This window comes from Amblyomma mixtum, chromosome 1, assembly GCF_055824585.1.
Source record: "Amblyomma mixtum isolate Tamu chromosome 1, ASM5582458v1, whole genome shotgun sequence".
NCBI lineage: Eukaryota > Metazoa > Arthropoda > Arachnida > Ixodida > Ixodidae > Amblyomma > Amblyomma mixtum.
The window spans coordinates 321,978,908-322,006,280 of NC_143012.1; the positions used below are offsets into that span (position 1 = coordinate 321,978,908).

Below are 27,373 nucleotides of genomic sequence, written 5' to 3' on the forward strand. Positions count from 1 at the left end.
TGGATTCGATCCTGCTCGCGGCTGCAGGATTTAAATGAAGGCGAAGAACAAAAGCGCGTCTGTGAAAATTTTCAGTTCATGTTAATCAACTTCGGATGGCCCAAATAATCCGTGCCCCACGTCACGTAGTGTGGTTTCGATTCGTAGAAGCCCATTAACCCAACAACGTACCCATCTGTGAAACTTTGCCTTGTAGCAAGTGTGCACTGTAACGAAGCCTAACCTGTAATAGCAGTTTTCTTTTCTGCATTTTAATCACAAGCAGGTTCTCTAGTGAGAACGGTTTATAACAGGCCGTCAACAATACATTTATCAGTCGCAGTATTTAAGTGATAAGATAAGCAGGGAGCCTGCCAGTCATACACCACTACTGGCTTAGGAAGGTTTCCGAGTCCGGAGTCGAGCTCGTGATCTCCAGCTTCGACATTGCTGCAAGGTTTTTAACCAAACAGAGAAACAGGAACCATCGCTGGGTGCCCAGTGCTTTGTTTGCTTCTGATTATCGTGTGGTTCGCTCATATCTTTCTGAAGCATTCAATTATGAAAGCAAATTGCTAAAGGTCATTTTCCCGCAGTTGTAAACGATCAGTCGTCGCTGCCTTCTGCGCACTGCTTTGGAGTTGCTTCGAAGGTATTCCAAGCAAGGATATCTTCAGAATGGTGACTCATCTGCACGCTTGGGTTTCTCTTATCGGTTCTGCACAGCTAATGGCGTCATCAGGCCCATTTAAAGCTCACTTTTTTCTTTTTCGTTTCTGTTGATGGTAAGAGTGCCCAGTAGATGCGCAGCCGCGCAAACGGGTGCTGTGCACGTACTCAAATCACCGTGATCTGCGTAGAGATTACAGTGCGTATGAAAAAAAAAAAAAAAAAACGTAAACGTTTAGCGCGCATGAAGCTCATATATATTGCGCGTTTACAGCAGCTTGAGGGAACTGATAACTTTGCTGTTGCTATTGGAGGGGAGTTCTTTTACAACACTAATGAACCACGAGGAGGAAGAGGATGCAGTTCCAACAATTTGCTCCGCTCATTTGGGGAACGCCGCCTAACTGCCGTCCCACCTGAAAAGATAACGGTGCTGCTTGGGGCTGATACGAGCGACCGCAGGCTTTTTGAAAAATCATTATTTAGCAATCGGTGTTTTCAGAAGTGTGGCGGACAAATCCTGGGGCAACTGGTTGAAGAAAAAAAAAGGCCTAGGTTTGTGTTTTGGGCTCGCATTTCTGGAACGCACGCGAACTTGGGCAGACGCGACGAACTGTTGAGACGAAAACATGGTTCGTTACGAGAACGTGACTCTTAGAGTGACTGGGCTCACTGTGAGTAGGCATTTTTTTCAGTGGTTACTCGGCCGTTCATATGACGACAGTATACGGGAAGAATGGTTATAATTTGCTCGACATTTCTATGTCCAAAACAGTCACGACGCTATATGGACAATGCAAGGACGAGGGGGTGTCGAAGAAGCAATACTTTCATGTTTGTGCACTAGTTATTTTCGAGCAAATTGTCTTAGTTTTTTTTTTTTTCACAGCTACTGTAACGCAGGGACGGATGCACGTGCATGTCATACGTGGAGAGGGCGGAGGGGTTGGCCATGCCCTGATCCCATAGCGAGAATTTTTACACAGGAAAACCATGCTGGGAGCTATTTTATTTTCTCGCGAAAGATGCGCAAGAAAAGAACTATGTGAACGCTTAAGTCACCTTAAAAGTGCAATGCGAAAACGTTACATTTCAGGTCTGTCGCAGCTTCTGTTGAAACTTCGGCGTGTGCTTGCGTCAGTTTCTTTGCAGTTGTAGGGCCATCAACTGCAATATTCGGACTGCTAGCTGCGGTAGCAGGTATCCGCTACGCTGTGACGGTGCCGACATTTGCACACATCACATTCTTTTTCTGCTTCTGATTTCGATTACCACTAATCCATTATTTCCTTACTTCACACTACTAATACTTCTACTACTAATACTACTACAACCAATACAAAACTCCCACTACAGCTTTCCGCTTCGGGACGTACCTCTTTCTTTAATACATACTCTCATGCACTCTATAATACATACTCTCATGCACTCTATTAAGTGACAGTAAACTTGAACTTAATCAATATACTAATCAATTTTAATCCAACTTAATCTGTTTACTAATTACTATTAATGCTTTATGCATCAATTATGGATTTCGATCCATTTTTCAATTTGACTTTTCTGGGTAGCTGCCGGTGATTGGTTCCTTTGTTCTCACATGACCCTGTGACGCCACATCTGTCGACCAATCAGCGAATTTCTTGACGCCAGACGGTTCATTGTTGCTCCCGACGTGAACTATAATGCTGTCTAGGTTAATAACTTGAAACTAGGTTGTAACAACCCAGTGTTCAGGTTGTGATAACGTCACAATGTCACGTGACCTCCCTCGACCAATCATTAATTGCCACCTGCCACGATAGGCAGGTTGCTCACAAATAGGTGGCCAGGTTGCCACCTGCCAAGGTGCGCAGGCAGTGACGGCGCCTCAATGTCACGTGACCTCTCTCGACCAATGAAGGAAAGCGTGCGTCGTTCTTTGTATATAACTTACCCTTTCGATCCCTGAGCGGGAATTCTGCTGTCTGCAGCGCAAATTAGGCTGGAGACGCTGAGCATTCAGGAAGACCATTCCTTAGATTTCTCCCGCCTGCTTTCGACGAGGCCTAGTTCGCGACGGTGAATTCACGACAAGATTAGTCCAAGAAATCACGATGACAGCATTTCTCTTCCTAACCTTCTTCGCTGCAGATGTACCCTTTCGGGAGGGTAACGACGAAGAACGGAACGGTGACGTTTGACGGCCTGGCGGGCTACGTGCTCTCGCTTCTGCAGCAGTCCATGGGATTCAGGTCGGCTGGCGGCATCTTCCGCAAAGATATTTCGTGCTGGGTTTTTATCACCAGCAGCATCTACACGTTCATGTTTCCGCGCTGTAAGGCCGCGTAACGACGCTAAGGAGAAATAATACATGCATTGTTCGAGTTTGCATATGTACACGCCTCTCTATCTGCGTTAGCATATTATTATTTAATATGATTTATTTATTAACACTGTGAGCCTTAACAGGCTCATAGAGGAGCGGGGTCACAAGGGAGACAAAGTAAATGCCAAATAAAAGCAAAAAACTTAAGTAAATAGTTTGTGCACAGGAAACCAAAGAAGGACGGTGCAGATAGCGCAAAGAAAACAGAGCAAATCAGACTATGTTGATCGAATGATAGAAGGAAAAGAAAAATGCGTGACTGAAAAGCTCCAGGGGCAAACAGAGGAAACACGAGCGATTCGACGAATAACAATACAAAATAAACGCGCAAACCAAATATGTAAAGGAGCACTGCGATAATCATAGGCTGACCTGTTCATTGGAATTCATGCTTACTGTTCTATCGGTAACTTGCACATAACATCCGAGGATGCTCATGCATGCGCTCCAAAACGTATTAGGAGAAGCCCTATGCAAGCAAAAAAAAAAAAAAATGGGCAGTGGGAAAATTTCAGCCTAACAGGTCCTGAACGCATTCACACGTTGCTTGTTTCATACATTGCATTTAGTGCAGCGTATACGCAAGCAGTGAACGTTACGCAATTTAACGGTTGCAAACAGTTCTCACGCGAAATGCGGGAACTTTGGACGCTTAGGAGAAAGCATGAAACCTCGCAGCTGGACGTCTGGCCACTGGCTACGAACTTTGTTCTACATGAACATGCAACGGGCGCGCAACTTAGTTTGTCCTTGAAGTTTTATTCGCTTCTATGATTCCCCGTGTTCTTCGTTTGCCCCAAGAGCGCGGCGCGCACTGTGTTTAAAATCAACGTTTTCAAATAGAAAGAAGGTCGCGATGGGTGCTTGAATTTTATTTTCTGGCCTGTGCTAGGCTCCGAGAGGGACGGATAACCTCCAGGATAGCCGTGGCGATAATATTTCAAATAGCCCAAATTATTCTTTGTAAACGTTTTAATTATAGCCACAAAAGCGCGCATTTTTATATTTTTTATTCAAAAAGAACCTGAAGCGCCAGGGGCATTATTGCGGGTGGCAAACAGCTTTGAAAAACGCATCTACAGAGTTTCAGCACTCCACATATGCAGGTAAGCCACACCGATCTTCAACGGTCCAAACAATAAAATAATATTTCAAAACATTAGTCCTGGAGAAGTGAGGTCGAACTTTGCAGCTGTGATCCCTTCGAGAGAACAGATAGTGGGGCGAATGGATATATGAAGACGCAGATTTCTGTTTGATGTTGGTAAATCGTTTAAAAAAGTTTCAGCCGTAGATTTTTCCGAAGTTCTCAATGGGACACCGAGCCATGTTCTTTGCAATATCAATTTTACAGGGCTCCCATTATCGTAGCCTACACGCCTTCCAGGTATTCATAAGGCCCTTCATTATCGTGTTTTTTTTGTTTTTTTTTTTCAATTCGGTGCTAGAAATTGGGTGCTGTTTTTTTTTTCTCCTTCAGATTCGCCGCCGCGGTGGCTCAGTGGCTATGGTGCTCGGCTACTGACCCGAAAGACGTGGGTTCGATCCCGGCCGCGGCGGCTGGAATTTCTTTGGAGGAGAAATTCTAGAGGCCCGTGTACTGTGCGATGTCAGTGCACGTTAAAGAACCCCAGGTGGTCGAAATTTCCGGAGCCCTCCACTACGGCGTCTCTCATAGCCTTAGTCGCTTTGGGACGTTAAACCCCATAAACCAAACCAATGTTCTTCAGATTCGAGCATCAATCAGGCCATTTGAAAAAAAGTTCCATACTTTTGGTTTTCATGGATTAATTTCTCCAGCAAAATAATTGTTTTTTGGCGTTCGTTTTTGTAGAGGACATTAATGTCATATTTTTGCTCATTATTTTCATAAACAATGTGGGAAGTGGCAGGTTGCAAGGAACTGTTACCAAATCAGGTATCTACGTTTCATTTATTGTAGTTATGTAAATGCGCACATAACCATCGTAATGTGACCACTTTCGCACCTGTTCTAGATTTGCCTGCCTTCTAACTCTACGAAAACATTCACTGAACATCACAGCGGCTGTTTTAAACGCATAACTGGCTTGAAGCAGGACGTCGTTAGCTTTGGTAGCGATTCACAGAATGACAACACTGAGCCGTCAGGTCAATTTCTCTGTTCTGGACCCATTGCTTCTAAAACGCACTTTCAAATTTAGCCACATATTGAACACCGCCATAGCTTGCAAGTGTAAGCTAATTTAAAAGATCTTTCAAAAAGTCATTGCAAGACAATCGCTGGCTTTCTGCGCTGGCAGAGTACATTTTCTTGAAGGTGGCTTTTTGGGTATAAATAGGCTTTATCCAGATTCTTACGAAGCCATTTCCAGGTGCAAGCATCGGGTGAAACTGGGTTACCCAAAAACGAAGAGCCCAGGGTATTTATTACCTGACTTGACATCAAATACTGCTATCTACGTCTGCGAAATTGAAAAACTCAGCTCAAGAACCTTGCCTGTAGTGGGGCAGCCCACTGAACTTAGTATGATTCCGCACAAGGCGCAGTACCTCTCTTGCTAGTTATCACATGTTGTTAAAGGTATGTTTATACTCTCCTCGCCCTTTCCAACTCTCGCCTGAGAGAGCCCTTGCAGCCGTATTAGCCCTTATAGATGCCTAACATGCGGAAGTGGGTCACAGTTTCAGCAGTTTCAGGTACACGCTTAGAGGGCAACTGCAGCACTTTTTCTAAGAATTTCGCGATATTCAAGGATTCAAATCTATATAGGCTGTAGGTAAAGCATGCCAAGTGTTTTTGCATGCTTAAAATAGTGACGTAATCGACGGTTGCAGTTTGCGCTTGTCCTCAATGCACAAGAGTAATGCAGAGAAACTCAGCGTGACGTCACGGAAGGTATGATTTCAAACAGCGCCTCCTCGCGGTCGTCAGCCACACCCTGCCCCTGACTCGTTAGACGCTGCCAAACAACTCTCAGCAGGGTTCGCCTTGGGTGGCGTTAGTTTTTTTTCTTCAAAGCAGGCGTTTGTGCGTTGGAAAAGTACCAATACCTTCGATGACGTCATCATGCGCCTCCCCGCCCCCCTCTCCCTCTTGGCGTTTGTGCGCTGCGAAGAAGCTTGAAGGGCGCCCGGATTTTAATCAGCGATTATTTCACTATTTCAAGTGTTAGCCCAAAAAGACTTCGCATGCTTTACCTGCAAGCTTCACACATTCGACCATCTTAAAATTGTCGATTTCTAAAACCTATGCAGTTCCCTTTAACGACGGATTACCTGTTTTAAAACCCTCTTTGCCCTCAAACATTAAAGATATGCAGTGAAGCCATTATTTTTCTGTATGCGAGAAAGACGGTCGTTTTGCGACGTAATAGACTTCACTGAAGAGAGAGTAGCTTTCCCTCTCTCGGCTGTACTCTTCGGCCATGCTTGTGTGAATGCAGGGTGGACCCGCGGCTTCCTCCGGACACTGTCTGGGCTGGCCGCAACGCCCAGGGAGCCTGGGCGGGCCAGCTGGGCATGGTCTACCGAAATGTGAGGCTCTTACTCGCATTCCTGACACCTGCACCAGCCGCGTATCTTGCTGCTTATATTTTACCCAACATAGCTTCAAGTGCACGACGCATTTCAGGGAATACATGAAATCTTATTTCTGCACTGAGCTCGTAATTTCTAAGATGAAAGCATTTCTTCTCTTATCCACTCCATGCGTCGAAACGTCGTTGGTGGGGGGACAGAAAAGCGTAGATTAAAAAGGCGGGCTCTTTTTTTTTTATCAGCAAGACATCCAGTCAGTGCCGGCTGTGCATGACTTAATTGTGTCCGCCACTAGAGGCTATCACAAGACGCGTCGTTCGTGTTCGGGTGCAGTTCAAGTGAGCCCCTGAAATAAAAGCCTAAACCCATCTTTTTAAGCAAACGTCATTTCCAGATTGTGGGACGCCTTAGCGGAAGCCATGCAGTGATGCATAAGCTGAAACTGATGTCAGTAAATTTAGGGCTCATTACACAAATACTGGATGTATGCTAGCGCTCAGACGGCGTGTGCGCTAGCCTAGTCAGCGCTAGAATAGACAGTCATACGGCAGACGACATTCCTATCAGTTTAGTCGCTGTTACGTGCGAGCATCTTCGTATACCAGGCCTCTTATTTGCTCATGCCGTCTGCAGCTTCCCCCGTGCTATATGGCCTAGAAGGGCACGCTGAAAAATGTTGCTTACTTGTAATTACCGCTTCACTAAACTGCTCGCTAAAAGAAAGCTTCCATTATGAATCGCTTCAGCAGCTGCCTCTATTAAAATTTAGCACGTGCGCAGAACGGGCTCGTGTAATGGTATGTTGACCTCTTTTCCCTAGGAGAATCACGCTTGGTCAATAAGCACTGAAATCTGAAACCAGAGGTTGCAAGAATTCATGAGCCCACACATACAGTGCTAACGTATCGCATGCTGCTACCAATGCCTTCATGCTCGTGTGCTATACGGGATGCGCACTCACTATATCATCTGATTTCAAACAAGGTTGTCTCAGAGTGCATCGCTTGCATGTGCTTCGGAACGGAACGACGTTCTTCTCTAGGCAAAATGCGATGCAAGGCCTTTATTTTAAACATGACTTCCAGGATAAGGCGTGAATCCTTCAGAAATGCGTCCTGCTTACACTGATGCAAAGCTCACAAATGATGTTCCTAGGAACCATACTCTCTTGAGAGAACAGTATTGGATTGGAAAACGTTTATTGTCAGCACTGAGCCCTAGTGGGCATTATACTAGGTGGCTTCGAGCCCATGGCTCTTGGCGACCTCGTGAGCCCACTCAGTGGCCCGGACTTGCGTCAACGGGTCTGAGCTGGCCAGTATACCCTCCCACCGCTCTAGAGAAGGGACTGGTAGTAGGTCCGCTTAGAGAACAGTAGCAGTAGTAGAACAGTAGTAGAGAACAGTAGCTTGTATTTCGTATTTCAGAGAGTGATCGCGAGCCTTCATACGCTGCTGAACGTCTTCAGTCAAGTTCAAAGACTAATATTTGCGTGCTCTGTTCGGAACAGTAATGGCAGCTGTGTACTTACCATCCCGTGGTGGCGCAGGAAGCCGACCTGGCCATCGGTCCCGCCACGCCGACCGAGGAGAGGTTCACGGTTGGCCACGCCCTGCCAAACTACTTCGACACAATCGCTTGCCACGTGGCCGGAAGACTGGTCAGCCACGTCTCGAACGTGGCTGGCCATATCGGCGGCTTCGACACGCAGGTCATGTTTCTCGTCACTAAAAAAATTAGTTTTTTTCATCGAGAATACACCAAAACGAAAACGTGAATTTTGCATTCCTAACGTCTTATGGCTACCGTTGGTTATTTCGCGATAAATATTGCCGCGAATCTCTGTACAGTTTGTTTGTTCACGCTGAGAGCCGCCGGAATGCGGCGTTATCGCTTTTTTGTGACGCGAGATGCGACTAGACTTATCTCGATTGATCACGGCCACGCGCAACTGCTTTCACATTTTTCCAGATTGCTGTTGTAGCTTTTGGTTCCTTATCTCGAAGTTTCCTTGCCAGCTTTAAATACAGCACGGCCGAGAACAGCGGGCATTCCGTACGACATCCGCCGAGCGCACTTGTTTGTTGCTTTCGCCGCCGCTGAGTCATTCAGTTCATTGCGGACGCAGGCCAACCCAATAAACAGTTTCATTTGGAGGCCTTCTTTCGCTGTCATCCTCACTGCCTGGACTGCCGTCACCACTGCGTGACAATATTCCAACGTCGGGCACAAATAAATTTCGAGCTTTCTTTGAACATCATTGACTGGGCACTCTGACTTGCTTGGAGGCCATTTTACACCCTCAGTGCCACCAAGTTTCAATTTTGAGGCTATTCTTTGTGTTGATTGTGAAGCAAACTCGAACGTACTATGCCTTTCCATTCGTCATCGCAAAATTTGTCCAAAGCAACTCGCTGGAAACCGTAAGCCGATCCTAGTGGTGTGTTATTATAGTAAAGCACATGGTTTAACTGCAGAGGTTTTTTTTTGGTCGACACTGGGGGTCACTTCTGCTCAAGTATTACGCATCATTACACACTGCCGCTGAACTAGTTTGTTTTTACTAGAAGCAGCTACTAGAGAACTTCCACCAAATTAGCGTCCGTCGCTGGACCTCCTATATTCATTGTCCTCTTCGCCGAGCCATACAGGGGCGAGAACAAGAGTGAAAGAAGCATGCCGCATGGCCCGTTCATGCGGCAAAAACGTACAGTTGTGGTGAGCGCATATACTAAATAATGTGAGCACACCATTGCTTTTAATATCAGAACAAGCGTGAACTCAGTCGCAACAGCGCATTTCGGCGTTCTCCGTTTACTTTTTTCCGTCCCTGTGCATTCTCCCTAACGACCATTTGATTTTTGAAGACTTGCATGCGCCAATCGTTGGTTGTCCTTTATTCGTAATCGCGTACAGCTGCAATATTGGTTTCGGTGCTCTATAAGGGCTGTCGGCACTAGTACGTGCAATGCTATGTAGTCGCCGCAGAGGAAAAACGCCCCTTTGGCCTTATTCGCTCTGGATAGGAAGGCCCGTTAAACGAAGCAGTGTGTAAGAGATCCTCTCCTCCAGATCCCACGTTGCCATGAAGTTAGTTTGATGGGATAGAGAGTTACGAGTAATGGCGGAAGAATTAAGATTACTGGGTAGATGGAGTCGCGAGACTGCCCAGCAAGGAACTACTTAAATGGAGTGTAGAAAAGGTAGTGCCGCTGGAATTACAAACCGAGCTGCCAACATTCGTCTGCTTCAGACCCGTCTAATTAGCATTACCGTTTCCTCTCAATGCTTTTTTGATAGCACCCTCGAACGTCACTGTGCTAGATGCTTCCTTTGCAGTTGCATTACCAAAGCAAAATTTATCGAAAAAGATAGGAAGTAACACCTGCATACTTTAGTTTCAAGGATATAATTATTTTCGCATTATGTTTAGTTTCTTTATATATTTTCTACTCATTCATGCTGAATCGAAATGGCACTGTGTTCGGCGAAAGTGTGACGACGGCTTGCGCAATTACGCTTTTTACATTTTTTCATTTTGTGTTAATGCATCTAACTCCAGCTCGAAAAGCCGAGATGCGGCTACAAGGCTATTCTTTTTTTTTTAGGCTACAGGAAGTGAAGTTTTGTTACAAATCGTAATTTCTTTCTGCTACAAAACCTGGAAGATCTGCTACAAAACTGCATTTTCTCTGCTTTAAAGAATGAAATTGCTACTATTGCAATTTCGTCGGCTAAAAGAGCTGCTACAAGAAAGCTCTTGTCAGTTTCAGCTCTGGCATGGTCAAGCCTCTAGTAGCCCTGCGCCGTGGCGCAAAGCTGCTCGCGTTCTGGCCGCTAAAGTCACCTGCAGGCGACTTTTAGAGCAGCTACCGAATTGCGCGCACTCTCACCGACAGCGATGCAAGGCCTGGCTCTAGCGTCCTCCAGCGCGGCGCGTTAAAGCTTCGGATGTCCAAACAACGCGACGCAATGGCATCTGCTCGCACACAACATGCGTATCTCATGTCATTGCTGTCTTTATAAGTTGCAAATCCCGTATAGTGCACTAATTGTTGGACATGTTTTCACGTTCGGGTTAACCGTTATTTAAAGATAAGTAGCATTTCGCAGATGCTTAAGCGCATGCATTTTTGATTTCTTCAGCAGAAATACATGCAGACTTTTTGCCTTTTTTGTCTCTGATAATTTCGTTTGCGCTATAACTTTCTGCAAAGTGGCACTTGTTTTAAATATTTGCTCCGTTCTGCTGCAGATATGGGTCATCATAGCTGGAATCCTGCTTTTCCTGAGCGTGCTGTTCTCACTCTACGAACGATGGAAGACTCTCAAGAGCTTTGCGAGTTTGTTCTACAGCTACGTTTTTGAGCTCCTTGGAAACCTGCTCATCGAAGGTAAGGAACAAGAATTACGGCGCACGTTCTCAGAGTCGATAATTCTGCTTCGGCTCCGTTCAACCAGTCTCCGAAGTAGGTACGCAATAGAATTTGTAATAGCGCTCCGTTCAACCATCCATTCAGAAAAGCAGAGAGCGTTCACTGAACTTCCATTCGTCGCGCTTGGGATTGTGAGCGGTGCACGCGCTTAATAACGAGCAGCACTGGGTGAGGATCCGAGATATATTTCCTCACTCTCGCATTGTGCAGCGAGTACTAATCCTTGCATGTTATCGTGACCTAGACACGCATATTTATCGAAGCCTTTGTCTTAGATTGAGACACCATCACAATCTTCTGGTCTTTAGTTGACCTGCAGTTAGTCTACATGCTCCACTTCTCCCCCTTTGACGTGCTTTACCACCTGGATCCTGCCTTCTGTGTGACGCATCCGCACAGAGTCGTGTATGAAGTGTTGTCATAGAGAATGTTTTGAGATTTCGTGCCATAAGCTTTGTTTTCATTGGTACCTTCCCGCTCACAGCCTCGCATCGTTCTCACGACGACCCCCACATGCGCACAGTGATTGCCTTCTGGTGGATGATGCTGATCGTGCTGATGAACACTTTCACGGGCCACATGAAGGCCAGCATGACCGTCCAGGAAGAACTGCCCCGCATCGACACCATCCAGGACATCGTCGACCACCGCGGCGTCACCCCGGTCGTCATCAGGGGCAGCACGTTCGATGAAATATTCAGGGTACGCTGGCTGACGAGTTACTGAAGGGGAAACAGTTACTGGGCTGCTCCTACACTAATCAACGCTCGTGGGCACTGTCGAACGCGTTTCCTTAGCATAGAGCACTAAGAACGATTAACTTGGCGTACAGCTGTTCATTTCCTTAACAGTGTCATCCGAGAGTCGAACTAACGACCATGCAGAGGCTTGTGACGAAACGAGGCCGCGAAATGATCGAGTAAACATGCATACGCGCAAATTGTGTGCAGTTTTCAGCCTGTTTTGCCGTTCTGCTATATGTCACAGAGCGCTGTACGTCCTTTTGTTCAACACGCGGGTGTTACAGTTAAAGAATTGACCAGATGTTTACGTGTATTGCCCTTAGCGCACTGCAACCTTTGATCGCTAGAAAACGCACCGCACTTGTGACTTCATCGCACAAGGTTGTGATACGCCATTAGATGTTGAAACTTCTATTTCGATGTGCCATCGTTTCTAACAATAATCATGCACAGAATATAATTGGAATTAAAGATTAAGCCTGGTAGATACTATTGCTACCGAAAGCAAGCTTAGCGCAATCATCCGCCTCAGCAATAGTTGCATAAAAGTTAGGTCAAAAAAGCTGCACACAATGTCTTCAGCCTCACTGCTTCTATGTCGACCGTGGCTGTCATCTCTGCCTTACGGCCACAGCGAGCCGTGTTCGATAGTCTTGAATTCCTTGTTGCTTCTTGGGGCCCTCCGTTTGTAGTGCTCTTCGAAGAGAGTGCTTCAGATCTTCGGGATCTATTTTTTCCTTTGTAAGTCTCTTTCTGGTGGCACGTAGGTGTCCAACAGGCGCGACCACCAGCTCGTGTGGAACCGAGCGCTACAGCGTCGCACCGTGCTGTCGGGCCGCGAGATCTTCGTCAAGTCCATGTTCGACGACGTGCTCGAGGGCCGCAAAGTCATCTTCCTGGACACGCTCCTGTTCCACTACTGGGTGGGCCGCTTTTACCAGGGCCTGCCTCGCGGAGAGTTTTACCTGGCCAAGGAGGCCGTCCTCTACCCGTCCATGTGCATGTGGCTCAACCGCAACGTGGACCCCGTCGTCGCCAGGGCCCTGCACATTCGGTGAGCACGCCGAAGAATTAAAGCCAGGCGCCCTACGTTTAGAGCACGGTTTATGTATTGTGATATTCCACAATATGACAGGCCAGCAATTCATGGCTGACGCTTTCGACGAGGATTTCACAGCGCCCAGGTGGCCCAGAAATTGAGGACGGTGTTTTCGTTTGCAGTCCCGGAACATAAAAGTACAATAATCCTCCCCCCATCTTGTAGCCCGACTTGTTCCAACACACCAGAGCCATATAAAGCAGGGTGTCGAACCGGCATTTTTTCGGGTTCGGTTCGGGTTCGGGTTCACACCTTTCGGGTTCAGTTCCGGGTTCGGCTCCAGAGGGTTATTCTGTTCCGGTTCGAACCGGTTCGGACCGTCTCGAACCGGTTCAAACGGGTTCAAACGGGTTCAGGACAAAAAAAAATTATAACGCCGATGGGTTTCAGTCAACCTTGCTATGCGTTTTCTTTCTTCTTGCACATCGCTGTACAAAATAAAAAATGCAAAGATTTGTTTACGAGAACATAAAACTGGGCTAGTTGATAAGGGTTAATGAAACAGGACAAAAGGAAGTCTAGACTACACAGACGCTGACTAACGACTGGTTATTATATTCTCGGAAACGTATATGCAGGCGCAGGACACCGTGAAAATCCAAAAAACAGAAGAGCAAAGGTTCAAACTAAAAAAACCATACTGCGCATGCACATCATAGTCGAGTCATGACATCTTTTTCAACGAAATTCGAAGACTATATTGTATAGTAGACGGCACTCCCCTATCTCCTGGACCTCACACAGTTGCCAAGAAAGCCTGCAGGCTCCTTATCAACGAAATTGATGTATGGTGAAGCAACACGCTCATCTGCTTCCTTCCTGATCCTAAAGACCTCGACCATCTCCCTACAAATTCGATCAGGGTTTATTAAACAGGAGACTTGTCTTTCTAATTGGGGAAGCAATGAGCAATTGTTCGAACATCACAGATGGGTGAAAAAAAGTAGCGGTGTCGTAAACTTGGTTTTGCATTGCAGCGAGTGCAACGATTGCTTCCCCCAGTAGATAAGTGCCCTGTTTAATAACCCTGTTTGCATTTGTAGGGAGTTGGTCAAGGCCAATGGGATCAGGAAGGAAGCCGATGAGTGTGTTGCTTCACCATAATAAAAAACATAGGGTCACTGACCAAGTCAAAATTTTAATTAAACGTACTGACGTTTCGGAAGCCCTACGGCTTCCTTGTTCACAATGGGTGAAACCAGGCAAAAGCATGCGTTTATATCTTATTCAAAATGCGTCGTAATGATCTTGCGCAGTCAGCAGGCAGATTTCCTTGCGGCCGATTTCACCATCTATCACCATCTATCAATTTGGCAGATAAGGAGTCAGGCTTTCTTGGCGTTGTGTGAGGTCCAGGATATAGGGGAGTTCCGTCTGCTGTGGAAGATACTCTTCGAATTTCGTTAAAAAGACTCGACTGTGATGTGCATGCGCAGTATGGTTTTTAAGTTTTAACCTTTGTTCTTCTGTTTTTTGCGGTTGTTCCCTGTGTCCTGCGCCTTTATATACTTTTCCCAGAATAAAATAACCAGTTGTTAGTCACCGCTCGTGTCGTCTCCCGTCTTCCTTTTGTCGTGTTTACTGTGTTACTTGAGCACGAAAAAATTTTTGAATGTGAGATGTTCTCACTTTACCTATTTTATTTATTGTCCGCAGCAAAAAGACGAATTTACGGCAAGAGCCGCAAAATGAAATGAACTCGAAATTAATGGAAATCGGTTATGTATATACGCTATAATCCACCTTATGAGGTGTAGGACGAAAAGCCGATAGATTTTGCATCTACAAGACCCTCCTGCTTCGGCAGTTTGGGAGACCCCGTAGCGCAAGTAATAGGTCTCCCTTGAAGCTTTAGTCAGTTGGGACTTTCTCGTACGCAGTGTACTTACGGGGAACCAAAATTTCCGCCGCACGTGCCCTCTACGTTCCCGCGCACTACTGAGAAACGAAACTGTCATGTGTTGGCACGTATACATATACAGGCAGATACCTTTCCGTCACCCCGAAACCGACTTGCCAGCCCCCCCCCCCCCCCCCCCCCCTCTTTTACTACATGGTAAGAAAATGTTCGAGAATCTCTCTACCGCCCATCCCCCACCCAATGAGAGCCTCGTGGGAGCACTGGCTCTCCCCAACATCCAGAACTTACCAAACATATTTTATTTAAATAACTTATTCGACATCGCCTTTGTGACTCACGTTATATATCCCGAGCCCCTATAGCTCAGTAGCTTCAAAAACTCAGCTAATCGTGGCTTCTCACTATAGTAAAGTAAGAAAGTAAAAGAAAGTAAATTAAGTAAAGTAAGAAATTTGTTTGTGATAGAATGTTTGGGACTTTTCCTGGGGCGCTATGAAAGGCAATCTTTTCGTCAACAGAATTTTTTGCGTCCTTGATAGAGTGATAAAGAGTGATTAATCTGGCGTGCACCATTTGTCCACCAACTTGTTTCAGGCATTTATTTTCAAAACTACTAACAACCCCTTTCTGGCAGCTGTGCTTAATAGGTGACTAAGTGCTCGCCTGTCTTTTCTGGACATGCTCGCGAGTGCTGATTCATTCGGTTTTCTCACTGTTCGCTTTTACTTACCTGTGCGGCCTCTCCACAAAGCAGATGACAAATGTTGCGATCGGGCATTACTTCCTCTACCCATACATCTACAGCCTTACCTAGACTTTCTTGAGACTGGTGTATTAAAGCGAAGTCAGCGGATGTGATATAACGAACGCTCGCTTATTGCGAGCTGGTGTGGTGCTACCATGAAAATATGCATAAGGGCAACGGAAATTCGTCGCAGATACAGCGAACAACTCTGGCCACACCACTCGGTTATAGCGAACGAGGGGCGTGTTGAACTAGCCCGAGGTTGAAGAGGTCGTCCTTCCGCTAAGCACGCAGATGAAATAGCGCCCCTCAACCTTCACGACACCGCCCCGGAAAGAACACGTCGACCCAGAAATGGAATTAAAAGGCGGCACTGCTGTGCGCAGCGCTAACCTGAAAGTCCGGCGTCCGGCGTACGCTAAAAAAAGCATGGTAACAACATGCTGTAATTTTCTATCCAAATAGTAAGTAACCGCCGGCCGAAGCCGCGTCAATGGCCAACGAGGGCAATCACTGCCTACGCGTTCGCCGGCTCGGCAAAGCATCCCGAATGGAAGAAGCGCGGTACGCGTGAGAAAGGGGCATCGTCAAAAGCGAAGCTACTGACCATGGTCGCGGATCAACTAAAAACAGCGATTAGATAATTCTGAAATCCTTGCTGGCCATGCTAGTCACGTGGTATGCATATGCATAGCATGTGCGGGCGGAGGCAGGGAGTTATGGTGGCATGAGGCCTTATGCCGAGATCACTGAATTCGACGCGGTCAAGTAAAGCATGAGGAGGGTCAGAGAGGTTCGAAATATTCCATGCAACAACCATAAAAAAAAGCCTACAAGATAGCCGAATAGTCTAAAGCATCTGTAAGAAGAGTTTTCTGTTGCGCCGCCATTAGTACGAATCCCGCTCGGAGTCAGAGGTTAGACTATGCATACTCTTCTGATTATTCATTTTACTGCGTTAGCAGTATAGCCTGCTTTCCCAAAAATAACCGCGCTGCGTGCGTGCAGCCTCCATCCTTGATTCACACTCCGGTGGGCGTACATCAGAGCATTCACTGGTAAAAATGCACCTTCAAAATCTTTCGCCGATCTCTCCACCCCTCATCACCCACCTGTACCCAATATAGCCGAGGCAGATTGTTGTGAAGGCTCAACGTATTCAGTCGGCCAAGCGTTCTTCGAAAAAAACGCCAAAAAAGGTTAAGCCTCGCGTGTCAGACACTAAGAACGGCAAATATGACTGCGAGAAGTAGATATAAGTCGCCAGACAGAGAATTCGAGATCGGGCAGTGTGAGAACAGCGGATGGAGCCGCGCGCTGGTGACTGGCAGCAATTCTTTCTTAGAAGCAGAACGATTTCAGCGAATTGGCATAACGAAATCACTTCATCGTAGTTACATTTCATCGCAGTAGCATCTTTCTGGGCGGAATCACTATCGCATGCCAGCGAGCGCATGTATTTCCGCATTGTCCTTTTGTGTAATCGGTATTTTTTTTTCTTATTAGTACATCTCCACCGTTGCCAAGAGCCCGCCTTTCGTTGCTTACTTCCGTCGCGTGCAAAAAAGAATATGCGGATTCTAAAAGAAAAAGAAGCTGCACCAATTTATACATCCTTCTTTTGGTAATACTAGTAGTAATATCTCGAGTTTAACGTGTCGAGTAGACATTGGGGCTACATGACAAACGGTGTAGTGGAGGGCTCCAGATTAACGGAGACCAGCTGGGGATTTTCGACGTCACGCTGGTTTTTGTATTTTTGGAATCAGCAGCCGAGCTCCACAGCCATTGAACCATTTTTTTTCTTTATTGCCCTACAGACCCATCGTGAGGGGTTTTGTTAAGAACTTGCTGTCTCAGACAATGAGCGCCTACAAAAGTAAATGTTGCACTACCCACTGCGGTTGCTCAGTGGCTAGGGCGCTCGGTTACTTAATCGCTGTACCCGGGTTCGAACTCGGCCCCGGCGACCACGTTGTGTTGGAGGCGAAACGCAAAAGGCACCGTGGGCTGCGCGATGTCAGTGCACGTTAAAGGGCAACTGCGCCACTTTTTGAGAATTTTGCGATACTCAACGATTCAAATCTATATATAGGCTGTAGGTAAAGCATGCTAGGTTTTTTGCACTACCATTTAAAATAGTGACGTAATCGACGATTAAATTTTGCACTTCTCCTCAAAACAACAGTGGAGTGCGGTGAAGTTCAATGTGATGTCACGGAAGGTATGATTTCAAATTACTGCTGCCGTCAGCCACGCCCTGCCGTGCCTCGTTGGACGCTGCCAAACAACGTTCGGTGGGCTTTGACTTCGGTGGCGTTGGTTTTTTTTCTTTCAAAGGCGTTTATGCGTTGGAAACGTACGGATACTTTCGATGACGTCATCATGCGTCCCCCCTTAGCGTTGTGCGCTGCGGAGAAGCTTGAAGGCCGTCGCAGTTTTAATTGGGGATTACGTCACCGTTTCAAATGCTAGGCCAAAAGGACTTCGCATACTTCACCTGGCAGTTTCACGAATTGACCCTTTTAAGCTCGTCGATTTCTAAAACCTATGCAGTTGCCCTTTAAGGATCCCCAGCTGGTAGACATTATTCCGGAGCCCACCCCTACTGCGCCTGTTTCTATTCTTTCTTTCACTCCCACCTTCCTCCCTCTGTTACGGCGCGGTTCAGGTGTCCATCAAGAAGTGAGACAGACTTCTCCATTTACTTTTCTCAAAAACCACCATCATAACATTGCTCGCGCTAATAATTTGTCTGTTTGTGGGAAATGACGCAAAGAAAAGGAAGGCATTCTCAATCGCTACTAAAATCCCTATAGACACCCAGTTTTATTGCGTGTTTCTCCTTTCAAATGACGCCATAGATATTAGAATGCATGGATCACCGTGCGGTATTCGGCTACTGCCGCGAAATAATTTAGAAAGAATTTATTCTTCCATGCTGTTTCGGTTTCATCAACCGAATGATGGCTGTTACGTGAGTTCAAGATTAGGTCACGTGAGGCACGGGAAAACTAATACAAACGCTGATATGTTGTTTTGACTCACTGTAGCACTTAAATCAGCCGGCTTCAAGATCTATCATTACAACGAACGACGTATCAGCAGATATATTGCCGTTTTATAGCCCCTCACGCGACCTAATTTCCACTACACGTCACACCCATCGTTATGTTGGTGAAACCGGAACAGGGTCAAGAAGAAATTCAAATATAAATTATTTATAATGTGTTGGTGAATACCACGTGGTGCTCCATGTACAGCAACGTCTAACGCATCGTTTGAAAGAAGAAAGCACGCAAGCAAAAGTTTGGCGTCTATAGTACTTTATTGAGTTAGAGCAGTCCTAACATTTTGATTAAAGATTTATGCAAATATGTAAAAGGGGAGGAGTACTAACTCAAGATTTCACATAAACCTGACGTACATACAAGTGTTTAGAATTGGCGGTAGTACATTACAGAAGGGTCAATTAGGCTTCTTCCCAGGAACCACATCTCCTGCAAGTTTGCTGTCGCGTATACTGGGTATAAAATTTTCGCACTTCCCAGCGCAGACAGCCACGGGTGGGTAAATCTATGCGATAGATCATCTCGTTTTGTCGGAAAACAAAACGTATGCCGGTATACAAAAAAACTGGGGCTGAACCCGGTCCCGGACCGGTTCGGAACGGTTCCTTTGAATCGTTCCGGTTCGGGTTCAGTTCCAAGATGGCGAAAAAAATATGGGTTCGGTTCGGTTCCGGTTCCGGGCGAAAATTCGGGTTCGGTTCCGGTTTCGGGTTCGGGTTCAGTTCCGGTTCGACACCCTGATATAAAGTATCATAGTGGGTGCGGTATGAGGAGGCATGCAGTATCAGACCAGTAGTGATCTTCATGGAAAATAAAGTATTCTTGATGGAACCTCCTTTATATATACGGAACATCCACTGTGGCTCAGTGGTTATTGCTTTCGGCTGCTGAGCTCAAGGTCGCGGGATCGAATCCCGGCCATTTAGGCCGCATTCTACGGGGGCGAAGCGAAAAAAAAACAAACATATCTGTATGCTTGAAGTATGTATGCTATGTGACATCAGTGCTTGTTAGAGAACCCCAAGTGGTCGAAATTAGGTCAAAGCCTTTCAGTGAGGCCGGCCTCATAGCCCATATGCAGCTTCGAAACGTTAATAAAAATTCCGGTGAGAACTGCAGAGGAAATTGGCTAATCTTGCGAGAAGAAAACTGAAGTAATACTTCCGGTGATCCTCTAGGGCAAGCAGGTGTACCTTTTATTGTTCATAACAATATAACCAATTACAATAAATAAATCAATCAGATTAATAACCCCTGGTGTTACTCCGAAAACCAGATTAAATGTTCCTGGACGATTTATGATTTTATGATTTATGACTTATGGGGGTTTAACGTCCCAAAGCGACTGAGGCTATGAGGGACGCCGTAGTGAAGGGCTCCGGAAATTTCGACCACCTGGGGTTCTTTAACGTGCACTGACATCGCACAGTGCATGGGCCTCTAAAATTTCACCTCCATCAAAATTCAGCCGCCGCGGAGTGTAGGATTCATATTAATCGCATTTGGTGCAATTCGGCGCAGATTCTGAGAATGTTCTCCTGAAAGTTTTAGTTTCCCTCTAACAGGGGAGAGGGGGGAGGGGGATCTTGAGCACAACATGCGATACAACCGCAGGCGCACAAGTTTGCTCCTGCAATCACATTGATATCAAATTAGACTTTATAGAAATGGGGGCGCGATGACAACAGCCACTGAGAGAGTGCCATTGTAGGTGCGAGATGTCGCGAATCGGGGTGACGCGTCCCCGACTGCTGAAGGGGAACGCTTTCGCGTGCAGGTTCGAGGAAAGGAACAAAGAAATCAAACAAAACAAAACGAAGCCGTGTTTATATTTTAAAGGAAAGAAGCCAACGAAAGGAACGACACACTAAGGAAAACACACACTAGGCACGCGTAAAACACAACAGATAAAAAGGAGAGAGTTCACCGGCTACAAAGCGTCCCAGGTGGTGCGGGAATGCCTTGCAGATAGCACAGACGTGGGTTGGCGAGTTGCGATGCGTCGCTGGCGTTGCGTTCAGGGAGGCGGTGGTAGAGAGCCAGAAGATGAGGAACGGAGATGACACGGGAGACGCTGACGAACTCTTGTCAGTCGCCCCCAAGAACTGGGCAGCTGCAGCAGGAAAACTGCAGCCGGGTCCTGTCGACGGCGTTCCGCAAACACCGTAGGCTTATGCAGCCTATCCAAGGAAGTCTTGGCAGCACAGACCCGAAGTCTGACGGCTGCCACCTCCACGCTTGAATGAGGCTTAAAGGTCTTGCGTCGATGATTCAAGGGAAGTCACCGGCAGCTCGAACCCAACGTCCGACCGCTGCCACTTCCACGCTTGAACGACCAGACTTGTGCTACGGTGTCTTCCTCAACACCTCGGTTTGCTGACACGTAGCTCTACGCTCCTCGTGCCTGCCTCGCGCACATCACTCGCACGCGCCCACGCGCAACGCGGGGCTGGCAAGTACGGCGCTCCGCTGTCCGACGCACCACTGCCGACACGCCGCGTTCCAAAAATCCCTCACCAGTGTGGTGTGCACATCACAGATGTTAACAAACGGGCATTCGCGGCAAGGATGTCAGTATTCACGGGTTTTCTTCAGAGGGCCGGAAGCAATAATTTTTACGATATTGCTAACAACATTAAAATCGACTAGTGAGACATTCTGTCAAGGTTTATAAATTTGCACAATCCTGCGATGGTTCATAACCCAAGTATATGATTTGAGGTAACTATTCAGCTACCTATTTCATAATAATATTCTGGCCTTTGCTAACCGGCTACGTGTTTAATTTAAGTGTCAGAACACACACCATATTTTTTTTATTCCTTGACTTACGTTGCTTGGGACAACCCCCCTCCCCCGTATGGCCACTATTCACAATTTAATGTCAATCAATGAGCCGAAAATAGTGCGCAAAGCGTAGTCGCTTGACGGTAAAAATAAGAAAGGAACATTTTGGCACTAACACGTGTACTTAATGTTACCAATGCACTGCACGGGCAGCCATGCATAGATGACTTTCAGTGAGTGATTTGAGGTTAGCGTAAACGGCAAAACCAGAACGCTGTAACATACTAATAACGAGATGACACAGATAATGCAGAATATAAAAATTATTTTTGCGTGCGTTCAGCGTCGAGTGTTTGTTCGCCAAGTCGATGAGTGTGGAGCTTCGATTATGTAACCTCTGGTGCGCGTCAAACGGCGTGAATTGGAAAAAAAATGATTAGCTTTTATTGATTACTTTAGCACTGCTATTTCCGTACGATTAACTTTAGCAGGCTGGTACGGAGGTAGTCAATGTATAGGATGTCAAGTTTATATGGTTGGTTTTGATGGTTTTATGGGGTTTAACGTCCCGAAGCTACTCAGGATATGAGGGACGCCGTAGTGGACGGGTCCATAAATTTCTACCACCTGGGGCTCTTTAACGTGCACTGACATCGCACAGTGCACGGGCCTCTACAATTTCGCCTTCACAGAAATGCGACCGCCACGGCTGGGATAGTACCCACATCTGTCAAGTTTATACGAAACACGCAAAATTAAAAAAAAATAAATGCTGGTTTGAGGCCCGTCTTCTATGTTGTGTCTTACATGTATCTTCCCAAGCTGCAGAGCATCAACGACAGTCGCCTCATAGTTCAGTGCATGAAAAACAAGTTTCAGAAGCCCTTCTCGAAACTGGTAATCTTAAGCAAATGCTTGTACAACCAGACCAGAACCATACGAGCGTAAGTATTCGGATCTGTATCCTCGGTTCAACAGTCGCCAACGAAAAGCAGTAGCACGAGCCGAACAGGATCGCACGTAGGTCAGCTGTCGTTCTTTGCTTCCCACCGAAGCAATGTACGCAAATGTTTGTACATTGATGCACGCGGCTAAACCACGGAAATCAGGTTTGCGCATGAACCATTTTCAATATGTCAAACGCAACTCAAGTGAGGTAGCGGGCCGCAGTCGCAAAAATCAGGTTGGTACGTGCTACCTGTGTTTCGGATTCAGGCTGCCTCGCGGGCTTCAGGAAAAAGGACATATTTTGAAACTAAGAAATGCATTGGAACAACCGAGATGCAACAGGTCGGCTTGTCCCCCATATTCTTATCTGAACTCAGATCAAGACAGTCCACACAAGTTTCTTTTTTTTTTTGTTCTGTGTCTCTCTCTTTCTTTCGCTCCCCAGCTTAAAAGGACACGTTTACCGCAGCACGGCGGATCGCTAGAAACGAACGCCCACCAAAATATAAAGTACGCATGCACAAATATGCAGAAACACTGAAGGAAAGGAATTTACAGAGCGGAACAGCGCTTTGGTGCCGAAACTGGGGAGGTGGGTGGCCTTGATTTTTCTGGTCGAGCGAACACTCACGCTGCTGCAGACCGGTGTTTGTGTTTGTATGTGCTGAGCTTGTATCGGTTGAATGCGTCCGGACGCCAGCGTGTGCTGTAGAGTATGCGTATGGACCGGTTTTCACTTCTTATATTTTCTTTTTGGACAACATTCAAGGCGTGCAGCAACGCGTGCAACAGCGGGTAGGAATATGTAAAGATTAGATAGGGCGACTCACTTTTTATTTGCCTCCGCCTCCAGTTCTTCTGCAGAAGGAGGCGCGGCGTTCCGTCCGTGTTGCGAGGAAAGTGCTTCTTACACCGTCGCTCCCTAGAAGCCGTCCGTTCGTCGCTCTGTGACGGCTTGTAGGAGGATTCGCATAATGCCGGATGCCACACCCGATAGGAAGTTTACAACGGACACGCGATTTCCGACGTCCGGATCATAGCAGGCTCCTCCCGCTTCATGCAATGCATTACTTTAACTGTTTGGGAGCTCTTAGATCATTACTGATTCTGTCGACATCCGAGTAATAAAACAAAGTGTACATTGACAGGTGCATAGTGCTTTAAACTGTAATACGTGAGAAACTGACGCTGTAGTCTGCTGGAAGAGCCATTATTGCAGTGCATTCATTACTGGGCTAAATAATGGGCAGTTAATAAATCGTTATGAAATCGGCTCCGATCGTCCTTGTGGCTTTGTATACATACACTCATAGGACAAAATATTCAGTATAAAAAAGATTAATAATTCATTTAATGCACCCCGAGCGCGCCATTGTTTTTCTTTTTGCAATGATTGAAAAAGAATTTCTGAAGAAAAAAACAACAAAGAAATAGCAGCCATAGTTACTGGACGCGTCAAAAACAATGCCCAAGCATGGCGGCATACGAAAACTATAGCAGTTTTTTCTTATTCTCCGCAAGACGAGTTCGACGCAAACAAATGTTCTTCGAAAAGACACCGAACTCCACGAAAAAGAAATCACAGGGCCGTTCGAAACCAACTCTATTAAGACTTCATCAGCATCAAATGAAACAGGAGAACTCAAGCGTGCAGAAGAAATACAAGTTCGGTTCATTACAACTTCCATACAATGGTCTTTGCGCTATCAAAATGAAAATCAGGTCCGCAGTTATTGTCATCAGCTAAAAATCTTCTCGTATTACTCTTTCAATTTTCATTTTCTTGTTCGCGTTTCATCTGACGCTTACTGTACATATACAGTCGCGGCCATAATAATACGGAGCATTCTTCGGTGATCAAGCACCGCTTAAATTACCCGGCGATGATTAAGAGGTACTTAAAACATATGCTAGGAAATGCCGCTGGTGTGCTTGCGTATAAACCCAAGTAGCGTTCATACTTTTTTCTATGGAACGTGTTAGAAAAACTGAAACGCCGATGCGTGCCCCATATTATTTTGGCCGCATCTGCACGTACTTCTCATCGTCCATCTCGTTGCCTAACGAGAAGTGCATTGCGTGGTTTCCATCTACTGATGTAGTACTAAGTTCTATGGATAGAAATCCCGACACGAGCCAACAACACCTGGTGTCGCTCAAACGTTTTGCAATGGATGAAAGTACTTACGCCGCTAAGGAAGAGTTGCGGAGGGCGAAGATCCAATCCCAATGCAGGGCCCGGCATATTCACGGCGCGACTTCGCAAATGCGATAATGGCATGAAGTAAGGTAGGATAGTAGGCTCTGCGAATGTGTAGTAGATTAAACAATGTTACAGGCCCCACGTCAGGGCCTGCCTCTGGGCCTGAGTATCATCACACCCATCAAGAAAGTGGTCGCTCTTCTAACGCAAGAATATGAGCGATATTCATTTGCACCATATTCACCCAGATTCAAAAGACCTGCCGTTTACCGAACGAGCTCTCACCACCTCTTATCAATTCGGTGCGTACAGCCTAAAGCACTGCGCCTAGTTTTGTCGCGCACATCTCCTTTTCACTTTGCTTCTCTGCTGACTAGCGAATGGAGCACCTTTATAGGCCGCCGCGGTGGCTCAGTGGCTATGGTGCTCGGCTGCTGGCCCGAAAGACGCGGGTTCGATCCCGGCCGCGGCGGCTGAATTTCTTTGGAGGAGAAATTCGAGGCCCGTGTACTGTGTGATGTCAGTGCACGTTAAAGAACCCCAGGTGGTCGAAATTTCCGGAGCCCTCCACTACGGCGTCTCTCATAGCCTTAGTCGCTTTGGGACGTTAAACCCCATAAACCAAACCAAACCAGCACCTTTATAGCTAACCTGCCTACCCTTCCTCTTCTTTTCTCTCTGAGCCATAAAGCCCAAAATTAATTCATTCATTTGGGTAGACCCGCCGCGGTGGCTCAGTGGTAAGGCGCTCGTCTACCGAGCCGAAGTACGCGGCCTCACATTCCAATTCAAAATACATAATCACCGACTCGCGAGGGGCCTGTCGGAACGTCGAACAAGGCTGCACTCCCTTCCTAGCCTATCGAATATACCAAAATTGCATACGGGATACGGACCCCGCACACCGTTACCTCATATGGGCCCCTGCTCATCAGGGGTTGGCAGGAAACGAGGCAGCAGACGCAGCCGCCCGCGCGCTCTCTCACCGGGCTGTTTTCTCCTCCCCGTCCGATCAGGAACCCGATTTTAATCCGGTCTATACATTCAAAGATATTACAACATATCAAAATTGTCATCGCCTTTACCCTAGCCCATGTAAAGGCCTGAAGAAGGCGGATGAGCGGCTCCTTCTCCGCCTTCTCACCAATACATTGCTGTGCCCGGCAGCGCTAAAACATTTTGACCCCTCCTTTAGCGGCAGCTGCCCACACTGTAGTGCAGTGTCTTCTGACACTTATCCCATGGTGTGGGCCTGCCCCTCCAACCCCGCTATTCCCCCCATCCCCAACCCAACCCGGGAGGACTGGGAGGCGTCCCTGCTCGGCTGCCACGACTTACAGGCCCAACAAGCCTTAGTCGGGCGCGCCCGGGCGGCGGCAACCGCCACTGGGGTCCCATACTAGGGACCTCCACCTAGTGTTTGTAAGGATCAGTCCCTTACGGGCTGATCCAAACATACCTCCTGGTCATTCGTAATAAATGTTTTCACCACCACCTACGCGGGTTCGAACCCGACCGCGGCGGCCGCGTTTTGATGGAGGCGAAACGCAAGAGGCGCCCGTGTGCTGTGCGATGTCAGTGCACGTTAAAGATCCCCAGGAGGCCGAAATTATTCCGGAGACCTCCACTACGGCACCTCTTTCTCTCTTTCTTCTTTCACTCCTCCCTTCCCTTACGGCGCGGTTCAGGTGTCTGCCGAGATATGTGAGACAGATACTGCGCCATTTCCTTTCCTCAAACACCAATTTACTCATTTGGGTAGAAACGTGCTCCTGACACCTTGACAAGTTTTGCCAACTCAAGTCAATCAGTTGGTCGTGCAGTTGTAAAGCAGGAACAAGCAGCCATTCTCTGTGCATCGAGCAGGAGCCGGTGGGTGGTCGAGTCCGGCATGGCGAGCCACTGGAAGAACCTGCTGGTGGAGCGAAGTCAGCGCCGGTCGAGGGGCGTCGGTAGTTCGGCGCAGTCGGCGCAGTCCATGAGCAGCGCCAAGGCGCTGCAGCTCCAGGACGTGGCCGCCGTCATGCAGCTCCTGGTGGCCGGCAGCTGCGCAGCCCTCGCAGCGCTCCTCATCGAGCTGGCCGTGTACAGGTTCTCCGGAAAGCGGGGCGGCCGCTGCTGCCGCAGCTACGGCGGGGACAGCCCGCCCCAGCGTCGCCAGACTCTGCCAGCCGGGAGGCGCGCCCGTTGGCGTCGCGGAGGAATTTGATGTCCATGGACCTGCTCGAATGCTGCAATCTTGCCGCGCTCTTTTCCTTCAGTTATAGTAGATGCGGGCTGCCTTCGTAGAACCGCTTTGTCTGCGCTGTTCTTTGCTCATCCAGCTGCAGGGATGCGTACGTAGCGCAGAATGCACAGGCAAGAAACAATACAACTGCAGCGCAGTCAGCAAGAATACGTATAGCGTGCTGAACGTTCAGACGTCCACAAGCTTGTCTAGAGCGAGTGGCTGGCGCCCTCCGGTTTCCTTTGGTGACATTTATCGCTTCTTTCTGGGTTCGATATAACTTCTTGAATCGACCAGAAGTAAGGCACACTTTACACGAAACTCCAAGCACGACGAGTCATTGTTTCTAGCCATATAGGTGACTCGTAAGCAACCTGAACCTTACGCGGAGTGCGCCGTTTTCTATAGAAATGTGCGCAGCAGTGATAAAGACTTTCATTGCACGGTTAGCGAATCGTAGATATCTATGTGGCAGCTCGAGAAGAGAGACTTCAAGACTAAGAGGCAAAATTTTCAGATTTATTGAGATAGTTCAGTAACGAAACTCGCATGTTTTTGGCAATGTCATGGTCTGAGCGGTTACATTTCCTTGAGGTTTGCTTGCAGAGCATGCTGCATTGCATAGGTGAAGATCTGTAGCAAAAGTATTTGCCTTTAGTTTAATTCCTATTTCTTCCAGGTCGCTAGCGTTGCGCACGCTCTGTAGTAGCATACGAAA

At 47.1% G+C, this 27,373-nt stretch overlaps 1 protein-coding gene across 1 annotated transcript; it reads left to right on the plus strand.

The window, feature by feature from the left end:
• Nucleotides 1–1,277: 1,277 nt before the first annotated feature.
• LOC149372698 (glutamate receptor ionotropic, delta-1-like) lies at nucleotides 1,278–26,637 on the plus strand. Its single transcript, XM_089586859.1, has 8 exons — nucleotides 1,278–1,322; nucleotides 2,782–2,882; nucleotides 6,442–6,532; nucleotides 8,085–8,246; nucleotides 10,791–10,929; nucleotides 11,456–11,673; nucleotides 12,482–12,768; nucleotides 26,295–26,637. The coding sequence occupies exons 1-8, from the start codon at nucleotides 1,278–1,280 to the stop codon at nucleotides 26,635–26,637; spliced, it is 1,386 nt and encodes a 461-aa protein (XP_089442985.1).
• Nucleotides 26,638–27,373: the final 736 nt, after the last annotated feature.

Excerpts from the sequence above, each read along its gene's own strand:
- LOC149372698 (XM_089586859.1), top strand. The coding sequence starts at position 1,278 with ATGGTTCGTTACGAGAACGTGACTCTTAGAGTGACTGGGCTCACT. Across the intron at positions 8,247-10,790 it reads TCGGCGGCTTCGACACGCAG|ATATGGGTCATCATAGCTGG; the intron begins GTCATGTTTCTC and ends GTTCTGCTGCAG. Across the intron at positions 12,769-26,294 it reads GCCAGGGCCCTGCACATTCG|GAGCCGGTGGGTGGTCGAGT; the intron begins GTGAGCACGCCG and ends TGCATCGAGCAG.